The sequence below is a fragment of the Gallinula chloropus genome (genome assembly GCF_964237585.1).
Source record: "Gallinula chloropus genome assembly, chromosome: 1".
Classification (NCBI taxonomy): Eukaryota; Metazoa; Chordata; class Aves; order Gruiformes; family Rallidae; genus Gallinula; species Gallinula chloropus.
In genome coordinates this window covers 197,972,772-197,988,362 of record NC_140085.1, presented here as the reverse complement: position 1 = coordinate 197,988,362, position 15,591 = coordinate 197,972,772, and the positions used below count along the sequence as shown (strand labels likewise).

Sequence of the window (15,591 nt, the reverse complement as noted above, 5' to 3'; positions counted from 1 at the left end):
ACTTGCAGCCCAAGGAGGACCCTATGCTGGATCAGGTGGATTCACCCCCATGTTACCCCATGGGAAGCCTGTACAGGAGCAGGCTCCTGCCAGGACCTGTGGCCTCACGGAGAGAGGAGCCCACACTAGACTCTGGAAGTTTCTTCCAGAACTTGTGTCCCCTGTGAGGCACCCACTCTGGAGCAGTTCATGAAGAACTGCAGCCTGTGGGAAGGACTCACTTTGGAGAAGTTCATGAAGGACTGTCTCCTGTGGGAGGGACCCCAGGCTGGAGCAGGGGCAGAGTGTGAGGAGTCCTCCCACTGCGGAGGAAGAAGCAGCAGAGACAAGGTGTGATGAACTGACCCCAACCCCCATTCCCCTTCCCCCTGTGCTGCTGGGGGGAGGAGGGACCGAAATGGGGAGTGGCATTGAGCTTGGGAAGAAGGAAGGGGTGGCGGGGGAGGTGTTTTAAGACTTGGTTTCATTTCTCATTATCCTACTGTTTTGATTATGTAATTAGATGATTTTGTTGTTGTTGTTGGGTCTGGCCCATGACAGTAACTGGTGAGTGATCTCTCCCTGTCCTTATTTCAACCCATCAGCCTTTCATTATATCTCCTCTCCCCTATCCAGTTGAGGAGGGCAAGGATAGAGCAGCTTTGGGGGGCACCTGGCCTCAGCCTGGTTCAACCCACCACCCCACCCCACAGCAATGCCACTCAAGCCCCAGGATTTTGCCTGTTATGACTGATTACGTGTGGGTGGACTGGTGGATGAGTTGCTTTCTCCTGCTCTGTCCCTGGCAGAATGTCCAAACCCTGTGGAATAACTTAGGAAAGAAGCACCAGGCCTCTCTTTTAATGACAATATCAGCTGTTGTAATTTACATGTGACAGGGTCTATTTAATACAGCCCTGGTAAAAGTATCAATTTATACAAGCAATTTTTCTAGAACAAGTAAACAGTGGATGTTACGAGGAGGAGAACGTCTGACCTTACAAAAAATCAATCCAGTTAACAAAGACAGAAGATTTAGCTTGTGCATTTTGCCCACAAGTTTCAGAAAACTTTAGATAAACCAGAGCATCCCCTCTTTATTGTACAGGAATACAGGGCATGAGATTAAGTCATCTCCTAAATCAGGTCCTTTGTTGGCAACTATGTCCCTCCACTGTTTATATCTTTATCAGGCTATTTTCGTGTGATAGGCTTTCTGCAGAGAGATTTATCGCACTATTCAGTGTGACAGGCTTTCTGTTCCCATGACTCACTGAAAGCTGTTCTGCAGTCTCGTTTGCTCTTCTATTTCTAGCAAACTTATTTATCACCAGCCTACGCTTGCCTGGTTTTGTATTAATATTTTTGTTTAGTTTACATAATTAGAGGCACAGGTTTTATGTGTGCAACTTGTTTATCTACTGCAGCACAGGCAGACCCATGTCACCTTGTGAGGGTGAGAACTGACACTTTTCCACACCCCTGGCAAAACTTACATGTTTGCCAGAGGACGGAGGTCTGCCCTGATGACATCATGGCTATATCGTAGCAGCAGATTATATTTCAGAGGCAGTAGGAGGGGATTTAAGAGAAAAAAAAGAAAGGTCATCTGCAAATATGTAAGAGAATTTGTGCCCATGTTTCCTAGCTATTCAGTGCTGTCAGTGTTGGTTATTTCAGAAAATATTCAATTTCTTTGTTTTATGTTTTCCCTGGCAATCCTTAGTTTCTGATAGCATATGACTACAAGTATATAGCTCATGAAAGAAGGCTTCCAGCCTTCGTTGTTGTAGAGGAACAGCTGAAATGTGAATCCAATGGCAAATAAAACCTGTAATGTGTTATTTTGAAGGACAATTATGTGATTTATTCAGGCTTAATTAACAATTTTCTGACATTCTGTGCTGTCAATAGGAAATGCTATGAAAAAGCCAGGTGAAATGAATTTTCATTTTCACAGTACTGTAAGAACTGTCTATATATTTTAGTGTGCTCTGCTACAATAGAATAATTAAAAATTAAAAATTATAGATTTATTTAATAAATAATTTAAAACTGATCAGAGATCTGAGAATAGGTGTGAAAATAATGAAAAGACTGGAAAACGTGCCTTGCAAGAAATGGTCAAAGTGACATGTCTATAAAATTATTAAGGGGAGAGTGTTAAGTGACATTCAGAGGGAAAAAGCTAAAAACAAAACAAAAAAAAATGGAAGATTGCTTCTAGAATATAGAAACAAAAATGGATACATTGGTGAGAAGGTATCTTGGGCAACTTCTAATCTGAAATGAGAAAGAAACTTAAACAATGAAAAGAAATTACTGACTTAAATTTTGGTAGATGTGCTACTAGAACAAAGAGAAATTCTGGATTTGATGTTTCTTTACAAGATACGCTGCATTAAACACAAGAACATATTGAATTAAATACTTGTGTTATGCAAAATCTCAGACTAGATGATCCATCACACACGGTGTCCTCTGACTTGAGTGGCTCTTTTACAAAAAAGTGTGTCTTTCAGAAATAGGTGAGAATCTTTTTTATCTAAGCCATTAAGTGAAGTTTCAAATGTAATTTTTAATTTCCCCTAAATAAGGGTTTGAGTTTCTTCTAAGGTTTCATGCAACACAGAAGAGCATTGCAGCTCCAAAAAGCTCCTTTATGCCTCTAAACCATCAGGTGCCAAGTTAATCTGGACTGATTAAAAAATTGTTACAGGAGCACAAAAGGTGAAGGAGACAACATGAAAGACAGACAGACTGAAAGAAGATTACCATGGAAGATAGCCTACCTTGGGATGCAGAGCACTCTCCTGCTTTCTACCTGGTTTATGTTCTTCATTGCAATGTGGTTAAGTGCTCAGCAAATGGATGTATTTAAGCAGAAGAGTTAGAGAAATTATTCTGTTGCCTAAAAGTGGTATCCAGGCACTGAGACAGACGGTAAGAAAGTGTCCTGGGGTCAGATAAAGTCTGAGGACAAATGGGCACCTGTGTCTCCCAAGTTCAGTCAGTTGCCATAAACTGATATTTAACTTGTCTTCTTTTTTAAGCATGAAAGTGAGAAGCAGGCTGATCCCACCTCTTTGCTCTGCATTTTATTGTGGTCCCTGACTGCTTGTGAGCACTGCAATAATGCCCCAAATTAGTAATATGCAGGGAAATTATTATAACACTCTCATCTATAACCCTCACATCTATAATGTATTAAACTTGTATTATGGCTAGGAAAAAAAAGAGCTCATTATTATGATGACAGAGTTGAAACACAAAAATAAGAAATTCAATTTCAGAGCTATAACATATATATATTGTCCTTGGATAATTCTAACTCACTTAACAAATGCTGTTGCAGTTATTACTCACCAAATGATACTCCGTAAGTTTTCAGCTGTTCTTCATGCTTCTTGGCCAATTTATAAATTCTATTACTGTATCCTTTTAAGGCTTCTCCATAATCTCTACAGTCGAATGGAATGACCTGGGAATCTGCAAGTTCATAAACCAGCTTGCCTCGTAACTGGGCAATTGTTAGCTGTTTCTTGAAAGTGGGGTCATAAAATTTTTCCACTAACTCAAACGTCTCATACACAGTGTGATAAACAGGATAATTGCTGAATTTGTCTGCTTTCTGAAAAAGAGCAAGCAGATATGTCAGTGCCCTGCATTCCAGCTGCAGTTAAGGGATGTATTGATCACTTAGCACCTATGATGTTGTGCGCTGTTCCCAAATCAAAAATGCCATTTGCTACAAAACACTATTTACTAACCTCACATTTTTTCTGTTCATTTTAAGAAATTAAACCAACCTGAATCCATGGACTGTTGCACAAATTAAGCAAGCAGGCTTCCTTCTCTCTACCTGCATGGACCTCCCTTCAGCTCTATTGTACAGAGATTGCCTTCACCAAAAGTGAAAATAATTTCGGGCTCTGGATGGCCAAAGCCCTCAATCATATCTCCTTTCCATCTTGTGTAGTTATTTGTGACTGCAATCAAGGAAGATTTGTATGTGAAGGGGCATAATAACAGTATGGTGGAATGACATATACACCTCCAATCACACTCTATAAAAACCCTCTGTGAACTTGACAGCCTACAGAATATACACATCACTGAAACAGGCTTTATTCTCCAAACATTTAGGTTTCTTTCTAAATTAAGAAATGGCACTGAGATACAAACCAATCAAAGATTCCTTGAATGTGCTTTTATTAATTAAGAATGAATGCTTTTAAAAGATGAGTGCTCAGTGCTATCAAACTTCTTCAAGCAATCTGGAAGACTTACCCTATTCTTGGTATAACGGACTCTGCCTGATGCAATTCCCAGTCGCTGAAAGTATGCTTCAAAATCACTGCCTGATCCCAGTTTGTTTATTCTACATATAGAAAAAGACAACATCTTAGTGAGAGCACTTACATCATAGAATGGTAGTAATTAATGCAAAATACAGATTTTTTTTCAAATAAATTAAGGTAACTTCTTCTGGAGGTCACATCAGGGATGTGACTAAGATCAGGGACAATATGAATGGCAAGATTAATTACTCTAATTGAATCAGTTACCTACTTCAGCATCTTATATTACTTGGAAGATCTTTTAAAGGTCAATTCTCCTTATGACACTGTCCACATTTAAAAAAAAAACCCAACACATTATACACAAGAGCTGTAAGATTATATCAGATGCATCTCTGCGATCCTAAAACATTAACCATTTCTTTCCAAACTAACATGAATACAGCAGCAATACATGTAAAGAAAGATGAGTTTCTATATTTACAATAGTCCGCAGTAGAATCAGAGCGATAAATAACTTCCACTGCAGAAGATGCAATTAGCATTTGTTACTTACAAGTAGATATTGCCATCTGCTGGGTAGGTGTGGCAAGGCAGAGGAAAAGAAAATTCTAAAGACGTAATATTCTAGAGATTTTCAAATATTTAAGTTTTATATTGAGTGTTAGGTTTATATATCTAGTCTGATGGATAATTGGTGTTTCTTGGCTAAAAAAAAGAAAAATAACCCAGCTAAAGTTCTTGGATTAGTATAAATTTCTGCAAGGAGCTATTTGTTTTAACTGGAAAAGGGCAGATCTGGTACCCTTTTCAAAAGGAAGAAACCTCAGTGAGCCTAACAAATCTAGACAGTCCTCTAACCAGGGCTGAAAGACTAGGTAATATAAGCAGAACTTTTTGGTAAAATCACAAAAAGGGGAAGTTTTATTTACCTTACATGAGTAAGGTGTAAAATTAACATGCCTTACACATCACCCTGTGAATAAGATTTAGCCCCATGAGTCACAGGTTCCAAGACAGTTTAGGAGTTTCAGTAACTTCAACTATGAAGTTTTAATACCTTCAGATATAGATTTGTAATGCACTGTGCTTACATCTATTGTATAAACAAAGAAGAAGCATCATGAGAGCTTTTTAATTACCACTGTAGGATGTTTCTTTCCCCTGAGCATTTGCTTATCCTAACAATTTTGATACTATCTTGTCTAGTAGGGTGACTAAATTGTAGTTTGAACTCTTTCCCTGCCCTGCTCTTTTTTGACTGCTTTCCAAATTGCTTTTCTACTAATAAAAGGCCTTTAAAATGTGTTTCATTTTACAACAGGCATAGATGTCACCTTCATTAAAAAAGAAGTCATAAAATTTTACTTTATTTTACTTTAAAAGATATTGCTAGTGAGTCACCTTGCACTAAAAGGTTTTGTATTGCTGTTATCAATAGCACATCTTGAAAAATGCTGGAGAGTAGCCATACCACGACGGTGAAAATACTGAGAATGAAAATACAGATTAAGAACTTACCTGGGGTAGCTACTATTTTCAGTTGCAGGATCTTTCTCAAGCCAACTCTCATAAAGAGACTTATTTTCATAACCCTCGTCAGGGCTTAAAATCTGGAGAGGAAAATAATATAATATCATTGAAAGTACCTCTAACTCATTTCATTGTCAAATGAGACCTTTACAGCTATCTGCATCATTCTTAGTTAACAGCATTGCCTCCTGTGGGGAAGTACACATACACAGTTTACATTTGTTACATGCATTTATGGATCCCAGCCATGAAAAGCATCTCACAGGCACTTGGAATCAACCACAGATAGTGGGAAAGAGCAGGTTAAAAGCTCAAGGACATCAGCTGGAGCTCACTCAATACTGGGGGAAGTGGATCTTGGGGATTTCTAGGACTTCTTACCACCTTATTATAGCACTGTGTATGTACACACTCAACAGCATATATAGCTCCATGGAGCACCTCCAGCAGACAGGATGCCCCAGCTGCTGTGAGCAGACAAGGGGATGTAACAGCCTTAACCCCGTGGAGGTTTGCCCAGCACAGCAGCAATATGCTCTCAACAGGCTGAGCTTGAAATTTGATTGCTTTTTCCACAGGAAAACTATGAAATAGTTATGCTAGGAGGAAAGGTCAAAAGCATTGACTATATTGCAGCAGTGCTAAGGGGACTCAACCAAGACTGAAGCACCATTGTGCAGGACACTGTTTGTACAAATTTAAGTCCCACTGTCCAGGTTTTCGCTGGGACAGAGTAAATTTCCTTCCTAGCAGATGTGTTTTGGGTTTCTGATGAGACTAATGTTGATAACACGTTGTTGTTTAGCCATTGCTAAGAAGTGTCTACATTTAAGTGAAGGATTTTTCAGCAAAATCAAAAACCTGTATAACCAGGATGGAAAAGGTTAGTACAGCCATCATACCACCAGGAAGACTATGAAAGAGTATAAATTTAGTCAACCAAAACTCTTAGAAAATCTGTGGTAGAGGTAAAAATAAATAAAAACTCCAGCCCTGCTCTGCATCTCGACTTAAACAATCTTTACTAGACATAGTCCTTTAAATGTAAGATTAGTTATGATGTGAGGGTTTGGGTTGTATTTTTTTTTCTCCAAAATACAACACATGTTCATGGCTACATACATAGTCCCACGGTATTGTTGAGACTTCAATTCTGCATTGAGAAATATCCAGACTTCAAATTGAAAGTCAAAAGAGTTCTGACCTCTGAGATTATGTCAGCAGCCATCAGAAAAATAACAACCTTGTGAAGTAACTGCTCAGCTGCTGTCATTTTCAGGGCACTTTGGTTAAATTCTAGGGCTAAACTGAAAATGGCACATTAATAAGAGTAAGCTGAACTCTAACATATGGGAGTAAAAGTACCCCATGCTCTGGCAGAGATGTTATTTCTGACAGATCTGGTCATGTAAAAAACAGTGCCCAGTTTTTTTCAAACAATGCTGAGACTAACAAAACACAGTATTTGCCTTGACTTAGATCCAAATCTAGAATCAACATAAGCTTACTGCTTCCTCAAGTGAAAATGCAGAGGCTTTTTTACAAATACAAATAAAAAAATGATGATCAGAGCAGGGGAGCTGAAATATTGCAGACACTGGCTGGTGGCTACAAATTTTTAAAGCCTAGCAGTAAAGCATGGCTAAAAAAGGCTTTCAACAGTGAAATGTCCCAACTGTATCCTGAGAATCACACTTCCATACAGAACACTTTGAAAGAAACCACATTATGGGTACACTACATTATTTTGATGAGAAGTGGATCATTAAAAGCCAAGAAGAGCAAAGAGATCTTGGGATGTTGGATACTTGTATGTTTGACTCTTTATTAGATATAAAAATAACTTTCTTTTGGACATACATAATCACTCACATCTGCACTAATGTTCTTTCACTTACTGGGCTTTCTGAATGAAATTCAATCCCATGCAAAAGCCTAATGCAAAACATAGGGAATCTTTCAGCCCCATTTATGCTGTTTCCAATAATTAACTTGGACTCCTGAGGTGCACAGGACTTTCATTATTCCTATTCAAGAAAGTAACAATCAGGATATGAAAAGATTTAACGGGTTGTGGCTTTGATGTGTACATATAGCATATGGCTTCCCAATGTCATCCAAAACCAAAAGCATTGCAATTAAAATAGCAAAACTAAGAATATAATCACTCTGCCTTTGTCTTTTTAGTCTTTACAGAAGTTAAAGTTAAGACACAACTGATTAGCAAAGGTACAGATTGTAGTCTTTGGTTATCTTTGTGAGAGGCTACTGAAACGCAAGTGAAGAAAAAAATATAGAAAATTAATCATATCCCTCTGCAAAACAGATTTTCCCAGTTCTGGCTGTTGCTTTAATTTCTCTCCCTCTTTTGCTAATGCAATCCACTGAAATTTGTAGGGACCTGGAGAATAAACATGTTTTAATCCTTACATGAATTTTATTCTGCGATGTTAGGAGCAATGAGCCAAATAAAAGATATGCCACATTTGTACAGGGTCTATCAGTCACCTGTAGATATGTTTCAATGCCAACAAAAATGGTGTCCTAGCTAGAAGTGGTCCTTCAGTAAATGGCCTTTGGTATCCCTGACTTCTCTCCAAGAGTCCATCAAAACATCTTTTTCCTTGGGAAAATTCCAACAATCTCTGTGAATGTTCTTACAGGAAAGTTCAAAAGAGTGTAAATGTTCTAGAATAAGGTTTCACAGCCTGTGATTTATGGAGGTCACTGCTGGCACACCAATTAAAGACTGTTTGGAAATGAAAACTACAATGTAGAATTCCTGCAAAAAGACCAAGTTTTTCTTTTTCAAGAAGACGAGAGGTGGTCCCAGGTTTAGCAGTAAAAAAGAGGAAACCAATACTCTAGAGAAATGTGGAAAGGAGTGTTGCAAATTTATTTAGCAAAACAGTGTGTGTGGGGGGAAATAGAGCAAAAAGTTAAATAAAGGATTGTAGATGATATTCGTTGGACAGAGATAATAGGATAAAAGAAATCTGGGGGAAAGCACAACATGACTTTGTACAGAAAGAAGAGAACAGCAGAGAATCAGAATGTTGAAGAATCCTGCTCTGTAGAACAATAGAAAAGAAAAAATATTTGTGGATTTTGTCTATAACAAACTAACAAGAAAATAAATTATCTTTGTTGTACCAGCAGTGACTTTAAGGAGCTCAGGGAATAGTCTGACTTTTCACTGAAAAACTCTCTACTGTAAAATAATCTACCTTACGAATGAAGCTACAAAGAATATAGATGCACACAATGTAATTTTATGAGCTTTTAAGGAAGGAAACAGCATGGAATTCTGGAATAGCTGTAAGGCTTTCTATTGTTTATATTAAATAACTACCGAATAAGAAAAATTTAAAAAAAGCCAATCTCAAGTACTTTGTGTGGTACTTCAATGGAATTTTTCTATTCAAACCCAGCATTGGTTGAACACTTGACTTAAGATCACGAGTGAGGCACTATTTTTAGCCCAGAGCATTTTTTTACTTTGTTTAAAAAAGAGTATCCCTGGGTAAGTGACTTGCTGCAGACAGAAAGTAAATTATTTTATCCAGGGCCCTGCAGCGCTCGGGACATGGAGATTTTTATAGGCGAAACGGAATGCCTTTCAGTGTGCGAAGTGTCACAGCCACTGTTGGAACAAGCACAGCTGCTTTCCCTGCACGGAAGACAGACTAATATAGGAAGACTTGACAAGAAAAATAAAAGAAACCCTAGAAAAGAAAAACATGGGGATAGCTTAGATAACTTCCCCAAATTCAAACCACGACTGGAGCACAAGTCCTATGAGGAACAGCTGAGGGAGCTGGGGGTTTTTAGTCTTGAGAAAAGGAGGCTGAGGGGAGACCGTATCACTCTCTACAACTGCCTGCAAGGCGGTTGAAGAGATGTCGGGACTGGTCCCTTCTCTCTAGTGACAAGCGAGAGGATGAGAGGAAATTATTTCAAATTGTACCAGGGGAGATTTAGGTCAGATATCAGGAAGAATTTCTTTATTGAAAGGGTTGTCAAACATTGGAACAGGCTGCCCAGGGAGGTGGTGGAGTCACCATCCCTGGAGGTATTTAAAAGTTGTGTAGATGAAGTGCTTAAGGACATGATTTAGAGGTGGACTAGGCAGGGTTAGGCTATGGTTGGACTCGATGTAAAGTGTGTCTTCCAGGCCAGGTATCCTATGATTCTATGATTTTTCCAGTGTTAAAAGAAAGTGTATTGCATTTGAAAATAACTCAGGATATATGCATCTAATGGGATGGGAGACTGATGGCTGGAGTCATCCTGCCAAGTGGTGTCACAGTACTTTACACTGGATCGAGTCACTTGCGTTCTCTTAGTATGTACAAGGGAAGACACGTTGCCTTTAAAGGGACCCTATATTGCTTAGGCCAGATAGAGGTGTCTTCTGTTAACTGAGATGAATACAGATCTGAGGATAGTGACATTGGCTCACACTAGGAGCCTAATCTGGTTAACTCCTCATATGGGCAATGATCTTTCACGCCTTAATGGATCAGAATCTTTCAGCCTTATGATAATTCATCCTGAGAGCTGAAAGCAAAGCAGACATGATTAGACCACTTGTAATCATGCAAATCCATACATCTGGCCTGTTACAAAACCCACTCAGTCCTTCAGTATTTCAGAGGCTCTCAAGGAGATTCAGGAGAACAGAGAGAGAGAAAGTGGTAGCTAGCCAATGTGAAAATGAACAGATTCTCTTTGGTGCATGAAATGCAAATTTAAAATGCAATTTATTTCTTTGAATGGTTATCACTTTGGAGAACTTATTTCAAGTGTATTATTATCTTATTTTTATTATTATTATTTTTACTATATGTTACATATAATATTCCACTTCTGCCAGTGGCACATTTCAACCTTTTAAGGACACTGAGGAACTATGAGTCTGGACTATGTACCAGCGAAGGGATGTTTTGCTATGGATTCTGGTGGGAGCAAGATTTTTCCAGTACAAGAATAAGATAAATTCAGTATTATTCAACTAACTGACTTTATCAAGTAAATCTGCAGGTTTACATTCTAAGACAGTCACTCTTACTCTGTACCTCTTTTGTCAGGTTATACACCAGTTTGTAGAGAAGAGGGGTGCAGTCAACTCTTAATGTGTAGTTACCTGAAAATGAAACAAAGACATGGAAATTTTCCCCTTCACATACGGGTGGCATTTTCTTCTTAGTGAATTAAGCCCTGCAGTCCTTTCTTAGGCAAACTTCTTGACTCAAAGACAAGAATTTAGATGTTGCCTATACACAGAAATAGACTGTGTGGTCACATTGTGTAAGTGACTCCTACTGCATGACAATGATGCATTGGTTATAATACATACACGGTAAGGTAACTAGGCCTTCCCATAGTTCCAAAATATTCCCAGCTACCCCTCACTAGCTACAAGCCGTTGTCACTCCTACACTTGTGTTAAAAAGAAGGCAATGGTAACAAAGCATAAGATGTTAAAATAAAGTTACTGCATTCAGGAACTGTGCAGAAAGAAAGAAATACTCCCTGGAAGATGTAAAAAATCCTTCAATGCACCTACTTTTATCATAAACGGGACTTTTCCAATGTTTTTGCAGACTGTTTTGGAAAGACAGGCCGTCACCTGAGTACGAGACTCAGACATTTGGCATTTTGTATTTCAGAACTAAGTCTCACCCAAATAGGAGGCAACAAAGATGCAGAGTAATATTTCCATCTACTGTTTCCTAAACCTCCCCTATTACTACCTCTCTGTGGCTTCTACACTTTACACACATGAGGCTTCTGTGCTGCTGGTGGGCTATGTTGAGCTGGCTAAGTATCTCATACTGAAGCTGTCAGCTACAGCAGCAAGACCCCCACCGAAAAGAAACTATCCCCACTTTTGAGTGAGGGTGTAAAGCAGGCTTCTCTATAGACTACAGCCACTGGACAGCAGCTGGGCAAACACCTCTGCCCTCAAATACAGACAACAACAAAGAGAGGATGAGTGAGAAGGCTTGGGTATAATGAAACATAAGCTCTGAGATAACACTGTTACCAGGTTTTAATATGGCTTTAGACCTTTGGGTCATCCTTCACACAGTGTGTACTTATAAGAGGACTAGACTGACAACTACAGAAAACCCCATGATGATGGAAAAAAATACTAGATAAAGTTAACAATATTTCCAAGGAGAGCCTGTGTTTGAGAAGTGGAAATTAAAGTCACACAAATGCTCAAAAGGCCATCAAAAGACTGACCCACTATTCTGAGACAATGAATAGAAATAATTTGCTGTCCAAACAGTGGCATAAGAAGTGTTGAGGAGAACGTATGATGGGAACCAAAGTAACTGGCAAAGAACATGGATGCTATGGTTCTACAGGGAACTTTAATGCTTGGTCAGGTGAAAGATGTCCAATATAGTTAAAACAGCACACTGAATATGATTTTTTTTATTATTACATCTTTCTTTTCCAGTGGTTTTACTTTCACATTTTCATTAATGCATAAAGCATGAGACATGTTCAATTAATCGAGATTTAGAAGAAAATTCTTAAGGCAGCAGCATGTTGGCTGCAAAACAACTAAAAAATATGTGTTACAATCCATGCTGAGAATATGAAGCAGCTGTAAAGCTATTCTTTCATTTGTGAGATCTCCTAGGCGTGAAATTCTGCTCTACTTTTTACACAGCATGTAGGCTGCATAATTGAAGGAACAGCTCTAACCCATCCTATACCCCAATTCCAACTGAGCATTTAGAAACTGGGTTTGCCTCTTCTTCCAATCCTTTTGTGACAGACAAAATTTTCAGCCGCGAGGAATAAAGTGAGTTCCTAAATATGCTTGTCGATAACTGTTTCATTCACTCACAGCAAGCCCAAGTTGGATATAACATGGGAAGAGCAATGCCCCAGATCACTGAGGTTACGACGCAGGGCAGCTTCACAGGGCTTCACTGGCTATTATATCAGCACAGACAGCAGCAGAGGAAGCTCAGTATAATTTCAGAAGAATTTTGTGATTTAGGTCACAGTCTTGGGCCCGGAATTTCAAGTCCAGTTTTAAGTGGCATTCCTGTATGGCAGATTCTTCTCAGAATCTGAAGGGCATAGTAAATCAGACAATGTTTGATGGGCTGAAAGAACTGGGGCTGTTCAGCCTTGAGAAAAGAAGGCTAAGAGGGGATCTGATCAATGTTTATAAATATCTCAACTGTGGGACACAGGGGGAAATGGCCAGCCTCTTCTCAGTGGTCTGTGGGGACAGTACAAGGGGCAGTGACTTCAAGTCAGAGCACACGAAGTTCCACACCAATCTGGGGAAGAACTTTTTCACAGTGAGGGTGACAGAGCCCTGGGACAGGCTCCCCAGGGTGGTTGTGGAGTCTCCTTCTCTGGAGATACTCAAGACCTATCTGGACACCTACCTGTGTGACCTGTCCTAGGGAACCTGCTTTGGCAGGGAGGTTGGACCAGATGATCTCTTCAGGTCCCTTCCAACCCCTACAATTTTGTGATTCTGTGAATGTTGGATCAGTTTTTTGTGCTTATTTTGCTAGGAGAGCCCTGCAAGCTACTGCCTGCATATTGTCTGCGTTCATAGCAATAAACAAAGGTAACCACACAGGCCTAAAGCACCAAAACCAATTCCCATCCCCTCGAAATGTAAGGCTAAGATCTTGGCACAAATTGCCTTGAGATTGTAATAAATTAGAGTGCCCCAAAATATTATAATTCCACAGGAGGAGAAACTGGAGCTGCAAGCAGAAGAAGGAGCACTCTCACATAAATTAAGACTGCAATTGTAAATTAAAGCTAATGCAGTTAAAACAGAGTTTATCGTCCAGAGCACTCAGTTCACTAGCACAGAATACTAAACTCCTCTAGAGGAGACATTCTGGACTCCAGACACGTGGGCTGCAGCTCTTGGCTGGTGTTATTTGCAACGAGAAAGCAACACGTGCATTTAAATTGCTCTCTCTCCACTTGATTCTATATTTGCTACACATATTCTGAACATCACCTTATCTGTCTTATGTTTCCCAGCTCTGGATGCAATAAGTAATATGCAGTGAACTTCTGAAATTGACATCTGTGAAGCAAGGTGAGTTTAAAAATAAAAGACACACCTTCTATAGAAGAATCTGTGTTGATGTAAGCAACTGCCCGCTCCTGGAGGACTCTGGCATTTTCCTGGGGTTGTAAAAGTGTAATTATTACTTTAAATTAGTCACATTTAGACAAGAGCATGTTAAGTGCATTGTTTAAAGCGTTACCTTTAAGAACCCGACCAGGATAAGTATCACTATGTACCTTACTAATTATCTTAAACTTTGAGCATGGGTCAATGATCTGGGCATCTGAAATTCAATCCTGATTTCTGAGACTTAATTTGGGAAACAGCCACAAAGTCTAGGTGCTGTCCACTGCGTCACAGAAGAGTAAGATGGAACAGGAAAGTTAGTGAACAGCATCATAACAGTGTAAATTAAAATTATAGACGTGTTTTAACTTTGCACTCGAAGTGCTTTTAGAACATGCACTGAATGCAACACTGATAAACTGGGTATTGCTGTGATTTCCACACTCTTCCATTTCAAAAATGGGATGAGTCAAAGCACTGACATTTCCTATTAAAATGAATTTGACTGACTGTTTTGAGTCAACCAAGAATTGCTTTCATGCTAAATATATACACACACGTTTAAATTTTTGCAAACTTGTAATTATGTTTGAAATTGACATTCTAATCAGTAAGTGGCATTTTGCAAAGTCTTGGCTTTGTGAGAGATATTCTAATTAGGTTAGTAATTGTTATTTGATTCATTCAATTTATAACCCAACTAATCATTTGTAATAAAAATTGGATTGCTAATTTATAAATCCAAAACCAAATTGATATCTTTAAAACAAGCAGCAGAGGACATTCTGCAAAAGAATATGATGGGAGGAAGCAAGCCTGTATATGCAGGCATGAGGCCTTGCATATGTGCAAAAGCATATTTGCAACATAAAGAACACCATTTATGAGCAATAGAGATTGTCTATGTAACAAAAGGATGCTGCCCCAGTTGCAGTAGCTTTTTGTTACACACAGACCGTGAAAATAATGGGTTAATTTTCCTCAAGATTTAGTAGAAGGCAGATCTGGCAGCTGCAGAAAACACGAATGTAAGCTATGAGGAATGTGTCTAGAGAAACTGAACTGAAACTGGTGTCAAAGAGGAGCACACACCACCAAGATAAAGCAAGAAAACAATAATATAAAAGCATTGATGTTCTGATATGAATTGTGCTCATGGATTTCTAACCTGGTACAGTGGTCACTTAGTGAAATAATAGATGATAGATCACCAGATATTATTAAACAAAAAACATTACAGAACAGCAGCAGCAATATGTGAACAAACATAAAAAGAACTCCAAATTTATTCATGACTTGCTCAAGATAAATTGATTGGTGAGGCCCTGGCACAGTTTACCCAGAGAAGCTGTGGCTGCCCCTAGATCCCTGGCAGAGTTCAAGGCCAGGTTGGATGGGGCTTTGGGCACCCTGGGCTAGTGGAGGGTGTCCTTGCCCATGGCAGGTGGTTGGGACTAGATGGGCTTTGGGGTCCCTTCCCACTCAAATCATTCTGTTTCTATGATCTTATAAGTGTAATTGTTTCATATTTCTCAGTTAAAGCAATTGTGTGTTTTTTCTTGACAGCAGCTAGATATATGCACAGGTATGTAGACAAAAATTCCCAAAGTTTTAAATACCATGGATTTCAGGTGGGAT

General features: G+C 39.0%; 1 protein-coding gene across 1 annotated transcript in view; it reads right to left on the bottom strand.

The window, feature by feature from the left end:
• LOC311192138 (N-acetylated-alpha-linked acidic dipeptidase 2-like) overlaps positions 1-15,591 on the bottom strand; it is a gene marked incomplete at its 5' end in the record, with an annotated part of 34,931 nt that overhangs the window by 4,575 nt on the left and 14,765 nt on the right. The window contains 5 exons of the mRNA XM_084264562.1: positions 3,346-3,610; positions 4,270-4,360; positions 5,802-5,893; positions 10,892-10,959; positions 13,940-14,003. Coding sequence (XP_084120688.1) covers positions 3,346-3,610; positions 4,270-4,360; positions 5,802-5,893; positions 10,892-10,959; positions 13,940-14,003 — 580 coding nt within the window. The remainder of the gene's footprint in view (positions 1-3,345; positions 3,611-4,269; positions 4,361-5,801; positions 5,894-10,891; positions 10,960-13,939; positions 14,004-15,591) is intronic.